General features: G+C 46.1%; 1 protein-coding gene across 5 annotated transcripts in view; it reads right to left on the bottom strand.

The window, feature by feature from the left end:
* Positions 1-272: 272 nt before the first annotated feature.
* Positions 273-15,110, bottom strand: part of prox1a (prospero homeobox 1a) — a 33,039-nt gene continuing 18,201 nt past the window's right edge. For all 5 annotated transcript variants that reach the window (XM_071479225.1, XM_071479223.1, XM_071479227.1 and 2 more), the window contains exons 4-5: positions 13,584-13,778; positions 273-1,363 (exon numbers count right to left, since the gene is read on the bottom strand). In XM_071479225.1, coding sequence (XP_071335326.1) covers positions 1,178-1,363; positions 13,584-13,778 — 381 coding nt within the window. In that variant the 3' untranslated portion in view covers positions 273-1,177. The remainder of the gene's footprint in view (positions 1,364-13,583; positions 13,779-15,110) is intronic.

Here is a 15,110-nt window from a genome sequence, read left to right as displayed (position 1 = left end):
GCACTGTTTATGTCGTGCATTTCTGGAACAAAACGCCTCCACCGGCATCGTTGCCAGACTGGTCCTGTGCAGGATAGGCTAGTGGGTACAGACATATAGAGCCCACTGTTATGGCCTTTAATTAAAACCCAAATCGAAACACTTTCTAAGCAAGTCACCCCCAGAACCCCACCAAAAATGAGTCCACTTCAGAGATGGACAAACTAAAACAAGAGTAAGGAGAAGGATGGGAAATGGGGGCAAAATATTTCAGAATCTAAACTCTTGTGGAATAATATTAATAGCAATAATTTATTTTTTTCTGCAACGGCATCAAGGGACAAACAAATCTCGAAGTGCCAATCTTCAGCAAGCAGTGATGACAAATAATAATCATTAACAACAACAACAATAATAATAATCAAAATAATAATGTACACCCAATAAACACAATGCCCTACTTGCGGGGAAAACACACTTCAAAACATGGTAGAGCTCAGTAGCTATTTGAAACCAGTCCAAGTCCCACAGACCAGTACAGACCAGTACTACGAGTCCAGTCTTAGTCCAGTCAATAACCTCACTAGGCCTTGTTTATGTGTGCATGTGTGTGGGTGTGTGACTGTCCTGTAAGGGACATCTTCAGTAGCACAGTCTGTTGGGCACCCACTTTGCTCTTTGTGGGGACAGTTCATATGGACACCCACTGGATTGGAGGGACACCCTTGAGTGTCATTGAATAAAGTCTTTAAGGAGCCCAGCCTATATTCTTAGTAGTGTAAATGGGAACTCAGGAAATCCTTCCACACACTGAGGACTCAGTTAGTGTTGATCATATCACAGGCCAAAACAGATGAGGGTTCACACAGTCCAGAAAACACCCAGTAAGATTAGAGTCTCTTCAGTTAATCAGAATCTTAGAAAAACAAAACAAATAATAACCATCATGATAATTATCATATAAGAACAACAACACAATAGCTAGGTCATTTAGGAACTGCCACAGAGGCTTCAGATTGGGAATGCTACTTCATAACTTTCATACATTCAAAAAATAAAAAAAAAATAAAAAACAGGAAATCATACGTAGAGTTGGGGAAAATAAAAACAAAAGAGAATATCATCCTGAAATTCTATGAAATCAAAGAAAATAAAAAAAAGCGCAAAGCATCGTGCGAGGAGGAGGAGGAGGAGAAATTTACTCGTGTAGAAGCTCTTGGAGACAGTTTGGGGACTTGAAGATCTCAGGAACCTCGCTGTCCAGTTTGCAGATGACCTTGTAGATGGCCTTCTTCCAGGACGGGTCCACATCTTTGCCGGCCACAATGGCGTTGAAGAACTCTCTCAGTGTGATTTCGGCCACCTCCAGGAAGCGATCAGGCACCTTTACAGAAACAGGAAGAAAAGAATTGATTATACGTCTGATCATTTTTACAAGAACTATCAACCTTCCCCCCTTTTATGATATCCTTAATTTTGAAAACAGGTGTTTTTCAGATAATTTAACAATACTAAAGGCTTTATTTTATGGCTACCAGTCTTATTTTAATCACACTTCCATCCAATTTCTATATGTCAATTTCATATGGTGGGTGGCCCAAAATGCTGCCATACCCATGTGCCAGTAAAGAGGAACAACTCAGATCCAGAAAGCTTTGTGGTTGGGAACATGAACAAAAGAAAACACTGTTTTAAACTGCAAAAACCTCTGACCATTAGCAATGCACACAACTGAATTCTTAGCTCAGTGATTGTATATTTCTAAATGAAATGCTCCTTGGGAGTCGTAGTTCACCTTTTCATCTCGTACCACAGTTTCTTATCTTTACCGGTGATTCAAAGAGGACAGTTTCATGTCCATCTGATCTAAGTGCAGCAAACACTGTGACTTTTACTTCCAGAGCCCTGAACACCTGAAATATCCCTCCAGCACTGCAGTAGTTTCTTTGCACTATCCTCAACACTGTCAACTCCTCAGCTGTAGAACATGGTGATGTTTTCACAGTGGATGTAAAACCATAAATCTCCCGTCTCTTGAGTATCTACTTCCTAAAAAGCCAATTGAGGCGTCGGCCTGAGAAAAGCCACTTCTTGTGAATTCTCAGGTTTCTCACACCCCGCACTTCCCTCCCCACAACCCGGCAAGCGTGACATCTTTATGGGTCCCACTGTAAATTTGTGACCAAACAAGACAGCGGAGCTGAGTGAAGAGCGACAGAGAGGTGCTGGCGAAAGAGGAAGTACTAAATGCTTTGGGAACGGGGAGACACGCCGCCTCTTTAGTGTCCCTGACAGCAGCGCTCACCGACACCATGGAGATGATTAGTCTGGCAAAGATCTGTGACACCTTCCCCCAAGCCAACACTCTGTCACACACACATATACACACACACACATACACGCTCATGCAGGCGTGAGCACACACACCAGAGCACACACCTCCTTGTGCCAAGGAGATGACACATCCTGTACTGTGACAGAGCTCTACATAACGCTCGCTGTACACACACACTGGCTACCCTAGTGTGTTTGGCTGAGTCTCTTTCCTCGACTCGATGCTCCAGGGCGATGCAGCCTTCAGGGGTCACCTGCTTGGATAATGCTGACTGTCTCCCTGCCCACCTCCCTTGATGCTCGCGCACACACACACACACACACACACACACACACACACACACACACATATACAGCAGCAGCTTGCCCAAATGCCTGACAGTGCGCACTCCACGCCGCTCCTCTCCTCCAGTGTCCTGCAGATACTCATCAGGAGTGTCAGGACACAGCAAGGTTAGTGGCCACTGGAACACACAGAGACACACACGCGCACATAGACGGACATGTGCACACACAGTCAAACACACAGGCAGGCGTCTTTACATGCACACATGCACACTTATACACACATGGGACAGCCACCCGCCCCCCTCGGGGTGATGAATGGAGGCTAAGATGCCTGTGTGTCTGGTGTGTGTGAGTGTGTGTTCATATCTCTGTCCACTGCTTGAGTGAAAAGGTGAATTGTGAATAAGGAGCTTGTGCGCTTTATGTGTGTGTGTGTGTGTGTGTGTTTGACAGAGAAAGAGGGAGAGAAAACACAAGCTAACCCAATTCCCCAAATATTGAATTCCCCTCTGGTGGGATAGAAGTGGATATAATTCATTGTTTGGGCTCCTGCCGTCTCTGAAATACTGGCACAATGACCCCACTTTGAGGGCAACTTTGTGTGTATGCCTTGTACAGTAAGAGTGCATGTGGGCATGCGCACGCTTTTCCCAAAAGACCTCACTAACGGGCCAGTGCAGCATAGCGCCCAAGCCGTTAGACGCAGGGAGTGCCGCATTACTAAGAATATTCCTGCATGGAATTTCTCCTGACGTTTTGACTATAAAAGGACAGCAAAACGCTGACTGCAAGGAGAAAGCAATGTCAAGGAGAAAAGGGTATTGGTATTTCAGATCCTCTTGACTGAGAGAGTGAGAGAGTGAGAATGGGAGGGACGGCAAGAGAGAGAGAGAGAGATGGCGGGAGAAGGAGGGGCTGAGAAGAGTCTAAGGAGAGAGAGCAGAGCTAGAGAACAGAGGGAGTTATTCCTGTCCCACAAGCCTTTGTTTTGTGAGTACGTGTGAGTTGTGTATGTGAGCGAGCTGCCTCCTGACCAGCAGTGAGCCTTAACTGTTTGCAACCCCTCCCTTGTCCCACTCTATCCCCTCTCACTCCCCCCCTCTTCATCTTTCTCTCTCTCTCTCTCTAGGGTCAGCTGTTGGGCCTTTGTTCCAGAAGCATTGTGGGGGATTATCCAGTGTGGCCGTTCATTCGCCGGGCTGTCCGGTAAATGGGGCCAATCGCGTGGCTTACAATCCTTCATACATATTTCATAGGGCTTTTTAACAACTTTTCAGCAGAGCCCAAAATTAAAGGACAGATGTACAAAGAGAGAAGGAGAGAGGGAGGGATAGTGTGTGTGTGTTTGTGTGTGTGTGTGTGTGTGTGTGTGTGAGGAACGAGACGACTGAGATTGCATCCGCACTATGCTGGCTAAATTTGAAAACACACCTTTTTCTCTGTGGCTTTTAGTCCACACTGTGCCAGCGTTTTTTTCTCACTTGGACAGGGACTTTTCCAAAACAGTCTCCAGAGTAGATAAATCTGAAAATGCTGGATTTATGTTTCAGTGTGGACGAGGAAAATGGAGCCTTTGGAAAACGATGACATAAGTCTGCTTAGTCCTGTCCAGTACCCAAATTTGACAAGACAACTTTCTGAAGCCATTTACTATCTCTATGATGACTAATTTTAAGTGTAGAGACAGACGACTATATGCCACAATTGTTCTCATCAACCTGACTTTGACGACTTCATGAGCTGGCGATTATGTCACAGCAACACAGCAGGAAATACTGTCCACCCGGACAACAGTTTGCATTTCGAAGCCACAATCAAATGACCCTTTTATGCTTGATCGGTTAACAAAAATGGACAAATGTGAAAATAACAAGTAAACCATGAGTTTGACTCTATGAGGAGATGATGAAAATTGGGCTAACTTCCTCATGTGTGACACAGAGACCCAAACAGGAAATAAAACTTTCATGAAAAATGATATTATTGCTGCTCTACACCTATGTAACACAATATGAAAGGAGGAAGACGGGGAGGGATGCTGGTCTCTAATACACACACACTTTTTTACCCTAAACTTTGCCTCGTGCTGTGTGTTGGTTAAATACCAATCAAGAAGAAAGAAAGAAAGAAAAGAAGGAAGAAAGACTGAGGGACTACTGACAGCAATGAGGCAGTTAATCACTCTCATTCACCCACTCCCCCCTCTCCCCCATTCTCTCCACCTCTCTACATCTCCGTCTCTCGTGACAGGTTGCTTTGAGACAGAAGGATAAGCTCTTTTTCAGAGAGAGGGAATCGGATTTCCTGCTTTTTGATGAGATAATAAAATATGACAGAGGACAATAGGAGCCTGTGGACGGCTTGCTGGGAGCTATTCACTCCAGCAGCGGCCCCTGTCTTAAGACTGCTTAGACAAACGTTTAAAAAGGTAGCCAGAGGCCCAAGCCTTCAAATAAAGGCTACTGTTAGACACACTGCGTGCAAGTGTGTGTGTGTGTGTGTGTGTGTGTGTGTGTGTGTTTTTGCATGTGTTTCAGTAAAGCCTGAGAAATCTCTTCTCTCTCGGTGACTCAGGGTTGGCTGTTTGTTTGGCCAACGTGTTTCTCCCCCTTGCTTTTGGGAACTGTCAGGAGATGTATTGCACCTTCTATTTGCACAGCGTTGGCCAAACAAGACGAGACCCTGGAAGATAAGGCTGTGTGTGTAAGTGAGTGTGTGTGCTAACGAGTTGTAGCCTTGAAGGATGAAATGCAGGGACACAACATTTAGCCCCTACTGCCAGCCAGGTTAATTCCTAACCACAACTCAGCCTGGGAATACCAGCACTTCCCATGGTTTTCGGTCACTGTATTTGTGTGTGAAACAGGTAATTTATAGATTTTGTAATGCACTGAATTCCAGATGGGCTCATCTGGCCTTTTTTGTGTGATTGCATCTTAAGTATATTCTAACTTCTGCCGACAGTGAAATACAAGTCTCAAAACAGGAGTTGAAACAGACCGGTGACATTTCAGTGAGTCAAGCCAGAGCTTCCCGAACCTCGAACACACACTCGCACATAGGTCCCTGTGCCTCACATATCTGCTCAAATCGATAATCTACAAAGGCCTTGATAAGCCCTTGGCCCACACTGTCACTTTAGACAAACACAACCCATGTCCCCTGTCTTCCTACCCCTCACTGCACTTGTCCCCAACCCCCTCTGCCACTGATAAGACTGTGCCCTGGCTGAAGAGTCCAACCAACTTGGAAAAGATTTGGGCAGAGTCGCAGAGGATTCTTCGCTAAGCCTCTTTTTTTTCTCAAGTGCTTGATTTTCTTCATTTTCACAGATCTCAGATCTGTCATTTGTGAAGTGTGGACCAGCGCTTAGGAGACCACTGGGACGGGAAGCGGGCCTCAAAGCTGAGCAAACACCAGCCACCCTCACTCCACTGATAGCCTTGAGAACATGGAGCCTTGAGGCACTGTTGTGTATACATGTATGTGTGTGTGTGTGTGTGTGTGTGTGTACATATGTGAACATGAGCACTAGCGTCACATGGGCTCTTCTCAAGGTGCACCTCTGCTAGGGAGTCAAGGACAGGACAGGGTCAAAGACATTGATGAAGTCGCTCTCCTATCCAATCTTCCTCGCTCCTCCCTCCACCTTTACTTGCCTCAACCCCCCACCTTTAGACGGCTGAGAATTCATATCGTATCGCGGCCTCCCTTGACATCTTTCCCCTCCCCTCTTGCTCTTCCCTCTCTTTCCCTCAGGGAAATATTCTGCACTCAGAAGACTCACAAACAGCAGAGGAAGCACAGTTCAGCCCTTGTTCAGAGACTTTAAAATTCATTGTCTGAGCTTCTATGGTGGACACAGGCTGAGAGAAAGCAATCTAAACAAGGGGGGGTCACGCAGCGCTGTAACAGGGGCCTCTGGAGGTCAGGAAGTCAGCCCGGCTCAGAGAGACAGAGAGAGCAGGAGGCAGAAGGGAAAGAAAGGAGCAAGGGAGTCTGGAAGATAGGAACAGGACATCTGGAGAGGAGGAGAACAGAGGGAGGGAGGGAGAGGAAGAATAGAGGGGTAAGAGGAAGGAGGGTGTGGGTGGGCGGGCAAACAATAAAGGATGGAGGGCAAGGAGCTGCAGCGAAGGAGGGAGGATGGAAGATGGATGGGTGGATAGAAGGAGATAGGATGGAAGTGAGGGAACAAGATGGCAGGAGAAGAAAGAAAAATAATAAACTGCAGATTGGATTGAAGGAGGCAGAGTTTGGCATCAGCAGTGTGTGTGTGTGTGTGTGTGTGTGTGTGTGAATGGGGGAGTTGCTTTGACACATCTGCAGCACTGATGCACGCCCTGGTCATTTTGGCATGAGTCCCTTTGCCACGCTTCATTAGTCTCTCACACACACACACACACACACACGGAGGGAGACCAAAATGGTCCAGAAATAATGACATAATCAGCAGCTGTGCCACAGAGCAGGCTGCCCCTCACAAGGTGACCAGGGACAGAGGGAGGAGGGGAAGAAGGAGGGAGGAGAGGGGAGAAGAAGCAAGGAGGAGGAGGTGGGGGGAGGACTGGTGGAAAAGCAGGGAGGAGGGAGAATCAAGTGTTGGCAGAGCGCAGCGAGAGGATATGTTTGTGTGTGTGAGAGCAGGTGAGAAAAGGAGGGAGGGGGATCATGTAGTTCTTTATGTTTAAGTGATTCCTTGCTACCCCTGGCGCCCCGGGCTTTAAACACAGCTCTGGTCATTTAATCAGTGCACAGAATAAAGTGGCTTTACATGCGCACACACAGACACACACACAAATGTGCATACACACACACCACATGGTGAAGAAAAGACCTGTCAGGCTATGTCAAACGGGGGCCCTCAATAGCCCCCGGCTATTCACAGAGAAGCAGATGATCCCGCTCTCTATTCTTTTCTTTCCCTAACTCTTCTCACTAAGAGAGTTAAAAAGCCATAAGACAAGTTGGAAAAGACGCTCATGACACAGTGAGGGTCTGGTGTAATATCTGAAGATTTGTTCGAATCTTTTGCAGATACATTTGCTACTGTCAGCAGATACCAAGAGAACAACAGTGTTCTTGTTCAAAGGTTTGTTCCCCCAAAACAAACATATTTTCTCACTTCTCTTTAGTGGTATCTTGCCTTACATGCTGTCTTGGTTTTAGTTGCTTTGGTTTTGCTCCAAGATAGTTATAGTTAAAATATATTGATTCAAACAGTCTCTCTGTCTTAGTCTATATCTGTGATCATCTATCTAACCCGTGAATCTGTTTATGGTGAGAAAAAAAAAAAAAAAAAAAAGCAGGTGGGAAAAGCAGGTGCAGACACACACACACACACACACACACACACACACACACGGTTGTATGTATACAAGGACAGAAAGTACTCTCCTCATTATTATTTGCTGTATATGACAGCAGTGATACATGCACATGTACAGTAGGGATGTCTGGCGCGATGAGATCTTTTCTCAATGGGAGTGAAGGAGACCAGGGGAATGACAGCAGATACTGTAGATTTTAGGGGGCGAAGAAGAGGGTGAGGGGATGTGTGTGTGTGTGTGTTGTTGATAAACCCACTGGCAAACTGTATCGGTTGTATTTTTGGCAGCTCTGAACCTAAATCTATACGGCCTGCTTTTCATCTCTCTCCTTCTATCTTCTACCTCTTTTTTTCCTTCAATCGCTCTTCAAAGAAAACCCTAGAGCCTTTCAGAGAAAACGCCAAACCTGTGTGTGTTTTTAGGTACTTATGTATGTTTACACATGTTTGGATCTGTGTCTGTGTCTTGGCCTGTTCATCCAGTGCAACAGCCGTGACCTTTTCACCTCAAATTCCCTGAGGTCGAAGCCCGGTCAAAGACGTAACCCACACACACACACACCATGCCGTATGTGGCGAGAAAAAAAAAGACCAGGAATGAAGGAGTACAAGACAGGAAGGGAAAAAGCAGGAGGAGGAGGAGAAAACAGACATTAGCCTCTCTGGGTGGAGAACAAATGGAGCCCCGAGAGGGACTGAAGAGGAGAAACGAGGGAGAGAGGGGGGAAGGAGAGGTGAAGCACACAATGCTATGGGGCACGGCGGTTGGACAGACAGCATCTGCTCTCAGCTCTCTGTGGCTCTGGTAATGGATGGAGAGTTGGAGAGACACTGAGAGAGCGGGAAGGAGAGAGACAGAGAGATAGAGACAGTGGGATGAAAGGCAGGAAAGAACGAGGAAGGAGGAGAGGATAATGAGGAAAGAAGGACTTCAAACTTTAAAAGTTAAAAGTCTAACTTTAGAAAGTTTGTCATTATTTGCCACTTTTGGTGGAAAAAAATGAATAAAAGCACAGTGGATAAGTGTGTGTCTGTGGCACGGTGTTATCATTTCAAATAGAGGGATGATAGACAGATGGATGGACAAAAGAGGAAGTGGGACAAAAGGGGTGACACATCTTTCCAAATGGAGACAGAGCAGCTGATAAGAGAGGACACACGATACCTGTGTGTGTGTGTGTGTGTGTGTGTGTGTGTGTGTGTGTGTGTGTGTGTGTGTGCGCAGACGAAGGCTTCTCACCGCTTTTGCTGGTACCACCCTCTCATGTAGAGATCATAGGGACTTCCTCTTTTAAATGCCGAGCTGTGTGCATGCTGGCATGTATGCGTGAGTGTGTGTCCTCTGTGGGAGGAGTGGCCACTGACAGAGGAAACTTGGCCTAGTCTGTCTTATGGAAATCCGAGAGTTTCCCAGAGCCATCATAAAACTGCCTCTTTATCAGACCCCAGCTCTCTCCCTCTCTCCCTTGCTGTGTCTAACCCATTACCAGGTCACACACATTCCTGTCTTATGAAAGATGATGTGTGTTGTCATTGGGGGTTCAAAGACAGACAGAGGCGGCTGCGGAGTAAAAAGAAAAGGACACTAAGCGAGAATTTTCACTTGAGTCCTCACATGAAAGCACTGCTTGCTCAAAGTCAAGGCTTTGGGAGGCCGGGTGTGTTTCGGAAGACTTTGATGGTGATGGACAGAGCGAATGAGAAGCAGAGAAGAAAGAGAAGAAGAGCGGGGATCAGGAGGGGGGCTGAGAAAAGAGGAAAGTAGAGCCAGGGTCTAGGTAATTAACGGCAAGCTCTTTAATTACCGCTGGTGTTCATTGTGCCAGAAGGAATGTGACAATTATGCCATTAAAACTTCCTAATGGGGGGAAAAAGCGAGGGAGAGGAGGGGAGGATAGCGGAAGACATGCAAAAGAGGAGGATGAAAGAATGAAAGGAGAGAGGCAACAGAAGGAAGAGAGAACGGCGAGAGGGAGTGAGGGAGGAGGGATATGAAAGGAAAAGGGGAAACAATCGCGACAAAAGAGGAGCTGGGAGGGAGATGGGGAGCGTATTAGGCCAGCACAGTGACAGAGCAGATTAGCATCAAACAAGAAAGGCCACAGACGTGTGTGTGTGTCTATATGTGTGTGTGTGTGTGTGTGTGTGTGTGTGTGTGTGTGTGTGAGAGATCACTGAAACAGAGGACATATTCATTCCAAAGACGCCACCAAGGTGGATGGAACTTTGATGATGCAGAAGCTGGCAAAGGGAAAACTCACTGTGTGTGTGTGTGTTTGTGCGCTTGCTGAATCTGCGTAGGCTCCTGTTTCAAGTGGTGGTGCAGGCAGGTAGGGGAGGAAGAGGAGGAGGAGGAGGAGGAGGTGGTGGAGGAGAAAGGGGAGAGATCCACAGAAAAGGGCCTTGGGGGCATCTTGATACACAACCAGTACATTTCCATCTCCACATTACCTCTATGACTCACACACACACTCTCACACACTCTCACACACACACACACACACACACACACACACACATATAAGACGGAAAAACATAACAAATGTGTCCGTGCACATATGTAATACACACAAACACATCATTCCCACACAAACATCAAACAGCAAAAAACACATAACCCACGCACCCGCTCTCACAAACACACACGGTCATACACACAAATAACACCCACACACACACACACACATACACCAAAAAGCCACACACAAACACTTAGGCGCAGAGTCTTCGTGCTCACCAAGGCGGTTGGTTTGTCAGGGGGGTTAGAATTTGCATGGCTGGGCAAATTTTCCTTGTGTTAAACTCTAATCAGCTCCTGTATCTCTCAGACACCTGCCCAGCAAAAAAAAAAAAACCTTAATATGCAAAACACCTCCCCTCCCTCCTCCACCCTCGTTCCCCCAACTACTGCAGCTCCTCGGCCAATAGAAGACTTATTCACCTGGCCTCGCTCACTCTTTTCCTCTCTGTCTGTCTTCTTGCAAATTTTCACATTTATGTATGCAAATAGGCTGTTCCCCTTAAGCCTTTTTCAACAGTAGCTTCCTGGTGCCAGGAGAAGAATGATAGTCTTGTCTGAGGTGTGACAGGAAATGCATGCAAGAAGGGGAAAAGATGGCATGTTACCACAGCTTGGACAGGCACGGCATAGTCATCAGGTGCTGCGTATTAACTTTTTTTTCTTTTTTTTTCTTGCAGTTTCATAGTTTCTGTGGCCGATCGAAGAATCCTTTGGTGCTATTTCAATCATTCATTCAGAGATACAATAAAAGTTACGTACACCTTCAGTTTACATTTGGTCCAACTGTTCTGCAATACGAGCTTCCTATAGTTAGATTTTTAACTGCCGAGAATGATGCATGTGCAGAGTTTGATACTTGAATCTGCAAATCTAATCTGCAAAAGTTTGTGTGTTCACCTTAAAATTCACAAATAGTTTGGAGGCCAGTAATAGTCCAATACACAACTGGAACACAACTGGATTCCAACATGGAATGTGGAAACTTGTAATGAAAAATATTTGTAGATTCACAGGTCATGGATTTCTTGGTGACAGAAAATGTGTAACGTTAAACTTTTTGTAAGAAAAAAAAAAACATGCCAGACACAAATTATTATTCTAAGTGGAGAGCTGTATGTGTCTTAGAAATGTCTGATGTAAAGCTTCAAATTTTGCTCTAACAACATTGTCCCCAAATCACACGGACATAGATATATTATCTCCCAACAGGGACTTCCATTTCCTGTCGTGGGTGTCAGGTGATTTACCATAAGCAGAGCATAATTTGATAGGAATAAAGAAAACAAGCCTCTGGAGGGAAAAAAAAACACTCACTGATTCCAGGACCAGGAAAAAATGAAACCTCAATGATTAGAACAGACTCAAAAAATACTGTTATTATCCTTTAGCAATCCAATTTGCTTTAACCGTCAGTCATGTAAAAATCAAAACTGCTACACCTGTTTAAGGCTGCTCTGAATGAGTGTAAAATGTCAAAAAAAAAAAAAAAAGGCTGTAGGTGAGGGGTCACTGTCCACGTGAGTTAAAGTTATTTTGCTGTCATTAAACAAATAAGTTCTGCTCTGGTCATGAGCAGCTGAACAGAGGGGATGGTGTCATTTTTCTTTGCGCTTTACTCTGATGGACTTTGGGCTTATTGAGACCTCATATATACAAGTGCTTCTGCCTGCCAGAGTCTTTCAAAGCCTCCCTTAAGAGGGCTGAAGATGGATGTGGGGAAGTGTGTGTGTGTGTGTGTGAGTGAGTGTGTGTGAGAGTGTGTGTGTTTGGGTGCACACAGAGGAGCCCCAGTGGACAAATAACGGACAGAGAGAGATAGACGGAAACAGAGAGGAAGAGAGTGAAGCACTTTAAATGTGAGCGCTTGCAAAACTCCCACCGCTCGCAAGGGCACTTCTCTCCTGCACGTCATCTCTCTTTCCCCCCCTCTCTCCTTCTACCCTTCTTTCTCCCCTTTCCATTCCCCCTCGATTCCCTTTCTCCCTCCCTTCATCGCTTTCTCCTTTGTCTCTGAGCTCTCACCCTCTATCCCCTATCTATCCATCTCCCTCTTCCCCCTCTCCCCCTCTTTCTCTCCCCTTCCTCTCACTAAAACAGTAGGACGCTTAACCTTGATAACAGTGAGATTTTTTCCCCCCTCAAAGTGACACACACACACACACACACACACACACACTGGAGAAGTGCTTTGCCAGCATGCCAGGCCGGTCCAAGGGACGGCTGTACCCTTCGAGGTGAACAGGACACTGGGAAATGCAGCAACAACAAAACACTCACACACATACACGAACGCACATAGACTTGATCTCTATAACAAGTACACACACAGACACGCGCACACACACAAGCCCAGATCACTCCAGGTCCTTCTTAACACAAGCCTTTTAAAGGTCTATTGTCAGCTGACATTGAGAGAGCACTGGCGATCCTGAAACGTTTCACACACACACACACGCACGCATGATAAGGTGGCAAAAGGAGAAGTTTGACAAATGAAACATGTTAAAGGTGAAGTTGCCTGCTGAGAATTTACGATTACAATACACTGGAAGATATGCACACAATGCACGCATAAACATCTCACCACAGATGATAGGTAAATGAGGACAGGGAAGTGAAATGTGGTTTCTCAAACACGCACACACGCACACACTAAGAACCACCAAGGGGAAATTAGCAGTGAGGAAGAGGCAAAACCAGCGAGGTGTCAGCAAGGTTTCTTCCTCATTGGATGAGAGTTCCTCACATCTCTGTGATGCATGTTTTAGGAAACAACACTTTCTTCATATTATGTGGTGATTTCGAGTTTTGCAGATTAACACAAAACTGTTCTTTAAAAATCCGTAGGTATTTCTGAGAAAAGACATTGTTTAGGAGATGCTGTTCACAGGAAAGCAACCAGGTACGTCATAGTACAGTGTGCAGAGTGCAGCAGGATGTATAAGAGACTTGAACTCAGCATTGAGAGCAGTCACAGCAAGGCTTTGTCAGAGAGGACACAGTGAGACGGTGTCACACTACCCGTCTGCATCACAAGGCATCGCTGAATTTGAATTTTTTTTTTTTTTTTTAATATATGGACCACATTAAGCTCTCAGCTCCTCCTCTCACTTAGCACACACAGTGTTTTACCTCGAAGTCATTGGCCTTGTTGTAGTGCATGTTTAGAGCTCGGAAGAGCTCGCAGTCGCGGCTGACGCTCATCTCCTCGGATCCGGTGACTCCATCGTTGATGGCCTGGCGGGCAAACTTCTCCATCTGGATGTAGTAGAACTCCCTGAAGTTGCTGAACCATTTGATCAGCTGGGAGGTTATACAGCGGTTGAACTGGAACGAGAGATGAGGGGGAGTTAGCACTGTTGAGGATGTCAGTCTGTGGACTTTTATTCTCAATTGTCTCTTGAAATCCTCAGACACTCTGAGTGGAAATACATGGGATCTGTAAATACGCTTGAAGAGGGAAGACTATAGTGTCTAAACCCTATCAAGTCACTGGATTTGAGCATGAGAGGAAGGGAAGACTTGAAGGATGACAGCAAGTCAGTTCACATCAGGGAGATGAGACATGAGGGGTTGACTTAACAGAGTGTGAAGAAACAGAAAGAGAGAGATAAAAGACAAGAATAAGAGGACACAGGTCACTGACTGAGGGAAGATAATAGAGACATTAAGGAAGACAGTTAGCAAGAAGGAGGGTGGGGGGAGCAGGAGAGAGTGTGTGTGGTTCATCTTCCCCACTGGGAGCAGACCTCCCCCCCCTATCATAACCCTGAGAGTGGAGGGAGAGGTGGAAGGCGGGCGGGGGGTAAGACCGCAAACACATAATTGACCAGAAAAACGATTAAGTCATCATCTGAAGCGCCCTGGCCCGCAGGGGGCTCAAACATGTACTTAACCCCGTTCACCAATTACACCCTGATTCTCCTCCCCTGTCCGCACCTCCCAGGCAGGAAGAAAGGAGAAGAAAATAGAAAGAAAAGAAAGAGAGAAAGAGAGAGGGAAAGACAGAGACGATAAGCGCTGCAGAGAAGGCTGTGGCTGTCTGATCTGTGCCGCTTGGCTGGATTCAATAGGGCGAGGTAAACCTATTAAGACCCTCGGCTGGTCCCGGCTCTTTTTTCCGCCTGGTCTCAGCAGTGAAAACAAACTGTCTAAACATCCAAACCACTAGATAAGGACCTCAGGGCCTCAGGATCCTTCCTAGCCCCTAAACGCATAAAAATAACACCTTCACTTCACTTTAGTGACTCCTCCGTAATTGATCTCACAAATTCAAAATTCTGGCCCCCGATAAGTTGATACCCCAAAACATCACCCACGCCCTTCGTTCACACACACACACACACACACAAACACACACATGGGCCTTCACTCCTCCCTCCCCTCTGCTCTTTTTGTGGTGCTGGAAGAATGGGGGGACAAAACGCTACTAAACGCTGAGCGGACTGCTCGCTGGGGAGGCAGAGCGGTTTTGACATGGAGATTAGGCTCTGGCTATTGTTCGACAACACACAGACACACACACACAAACATGCACGCACACTCTTCGCGATCTGGGATGGCAGTCAAACACACGCAAGCACATGAGGATGGGCGGGCGAGGCAACGGAATAGAAAAGACAGACAGAAACGTTGGCGAATCAGAAGAGGCGAGATAGT

The sequence above is a fragment of the Trachinotus anak genome, unplaced genomic scaffold, assembly GCF_046630095.1.
Source record: "Trachinotus anak isolate AG129_WGS33_773 ecotype Australia unplaced genomic scaffold, CSIRO_AGI_Tana_v1 ptg000005l, whole genome shotgun sequence".
Classification (NCBI taxonomy): domain Eukaryota; kingdom Metazoa; phylum Chordata; class Actinopteri; order Carangiformes; family Carangidae; genus Trachinotus; species Trachinotus anak.
The sequence above is the reverse complement of the archived record's forward strand: the minus strand, read 5'-3'. Positions and strand labels throughout refer to the sequence as shown.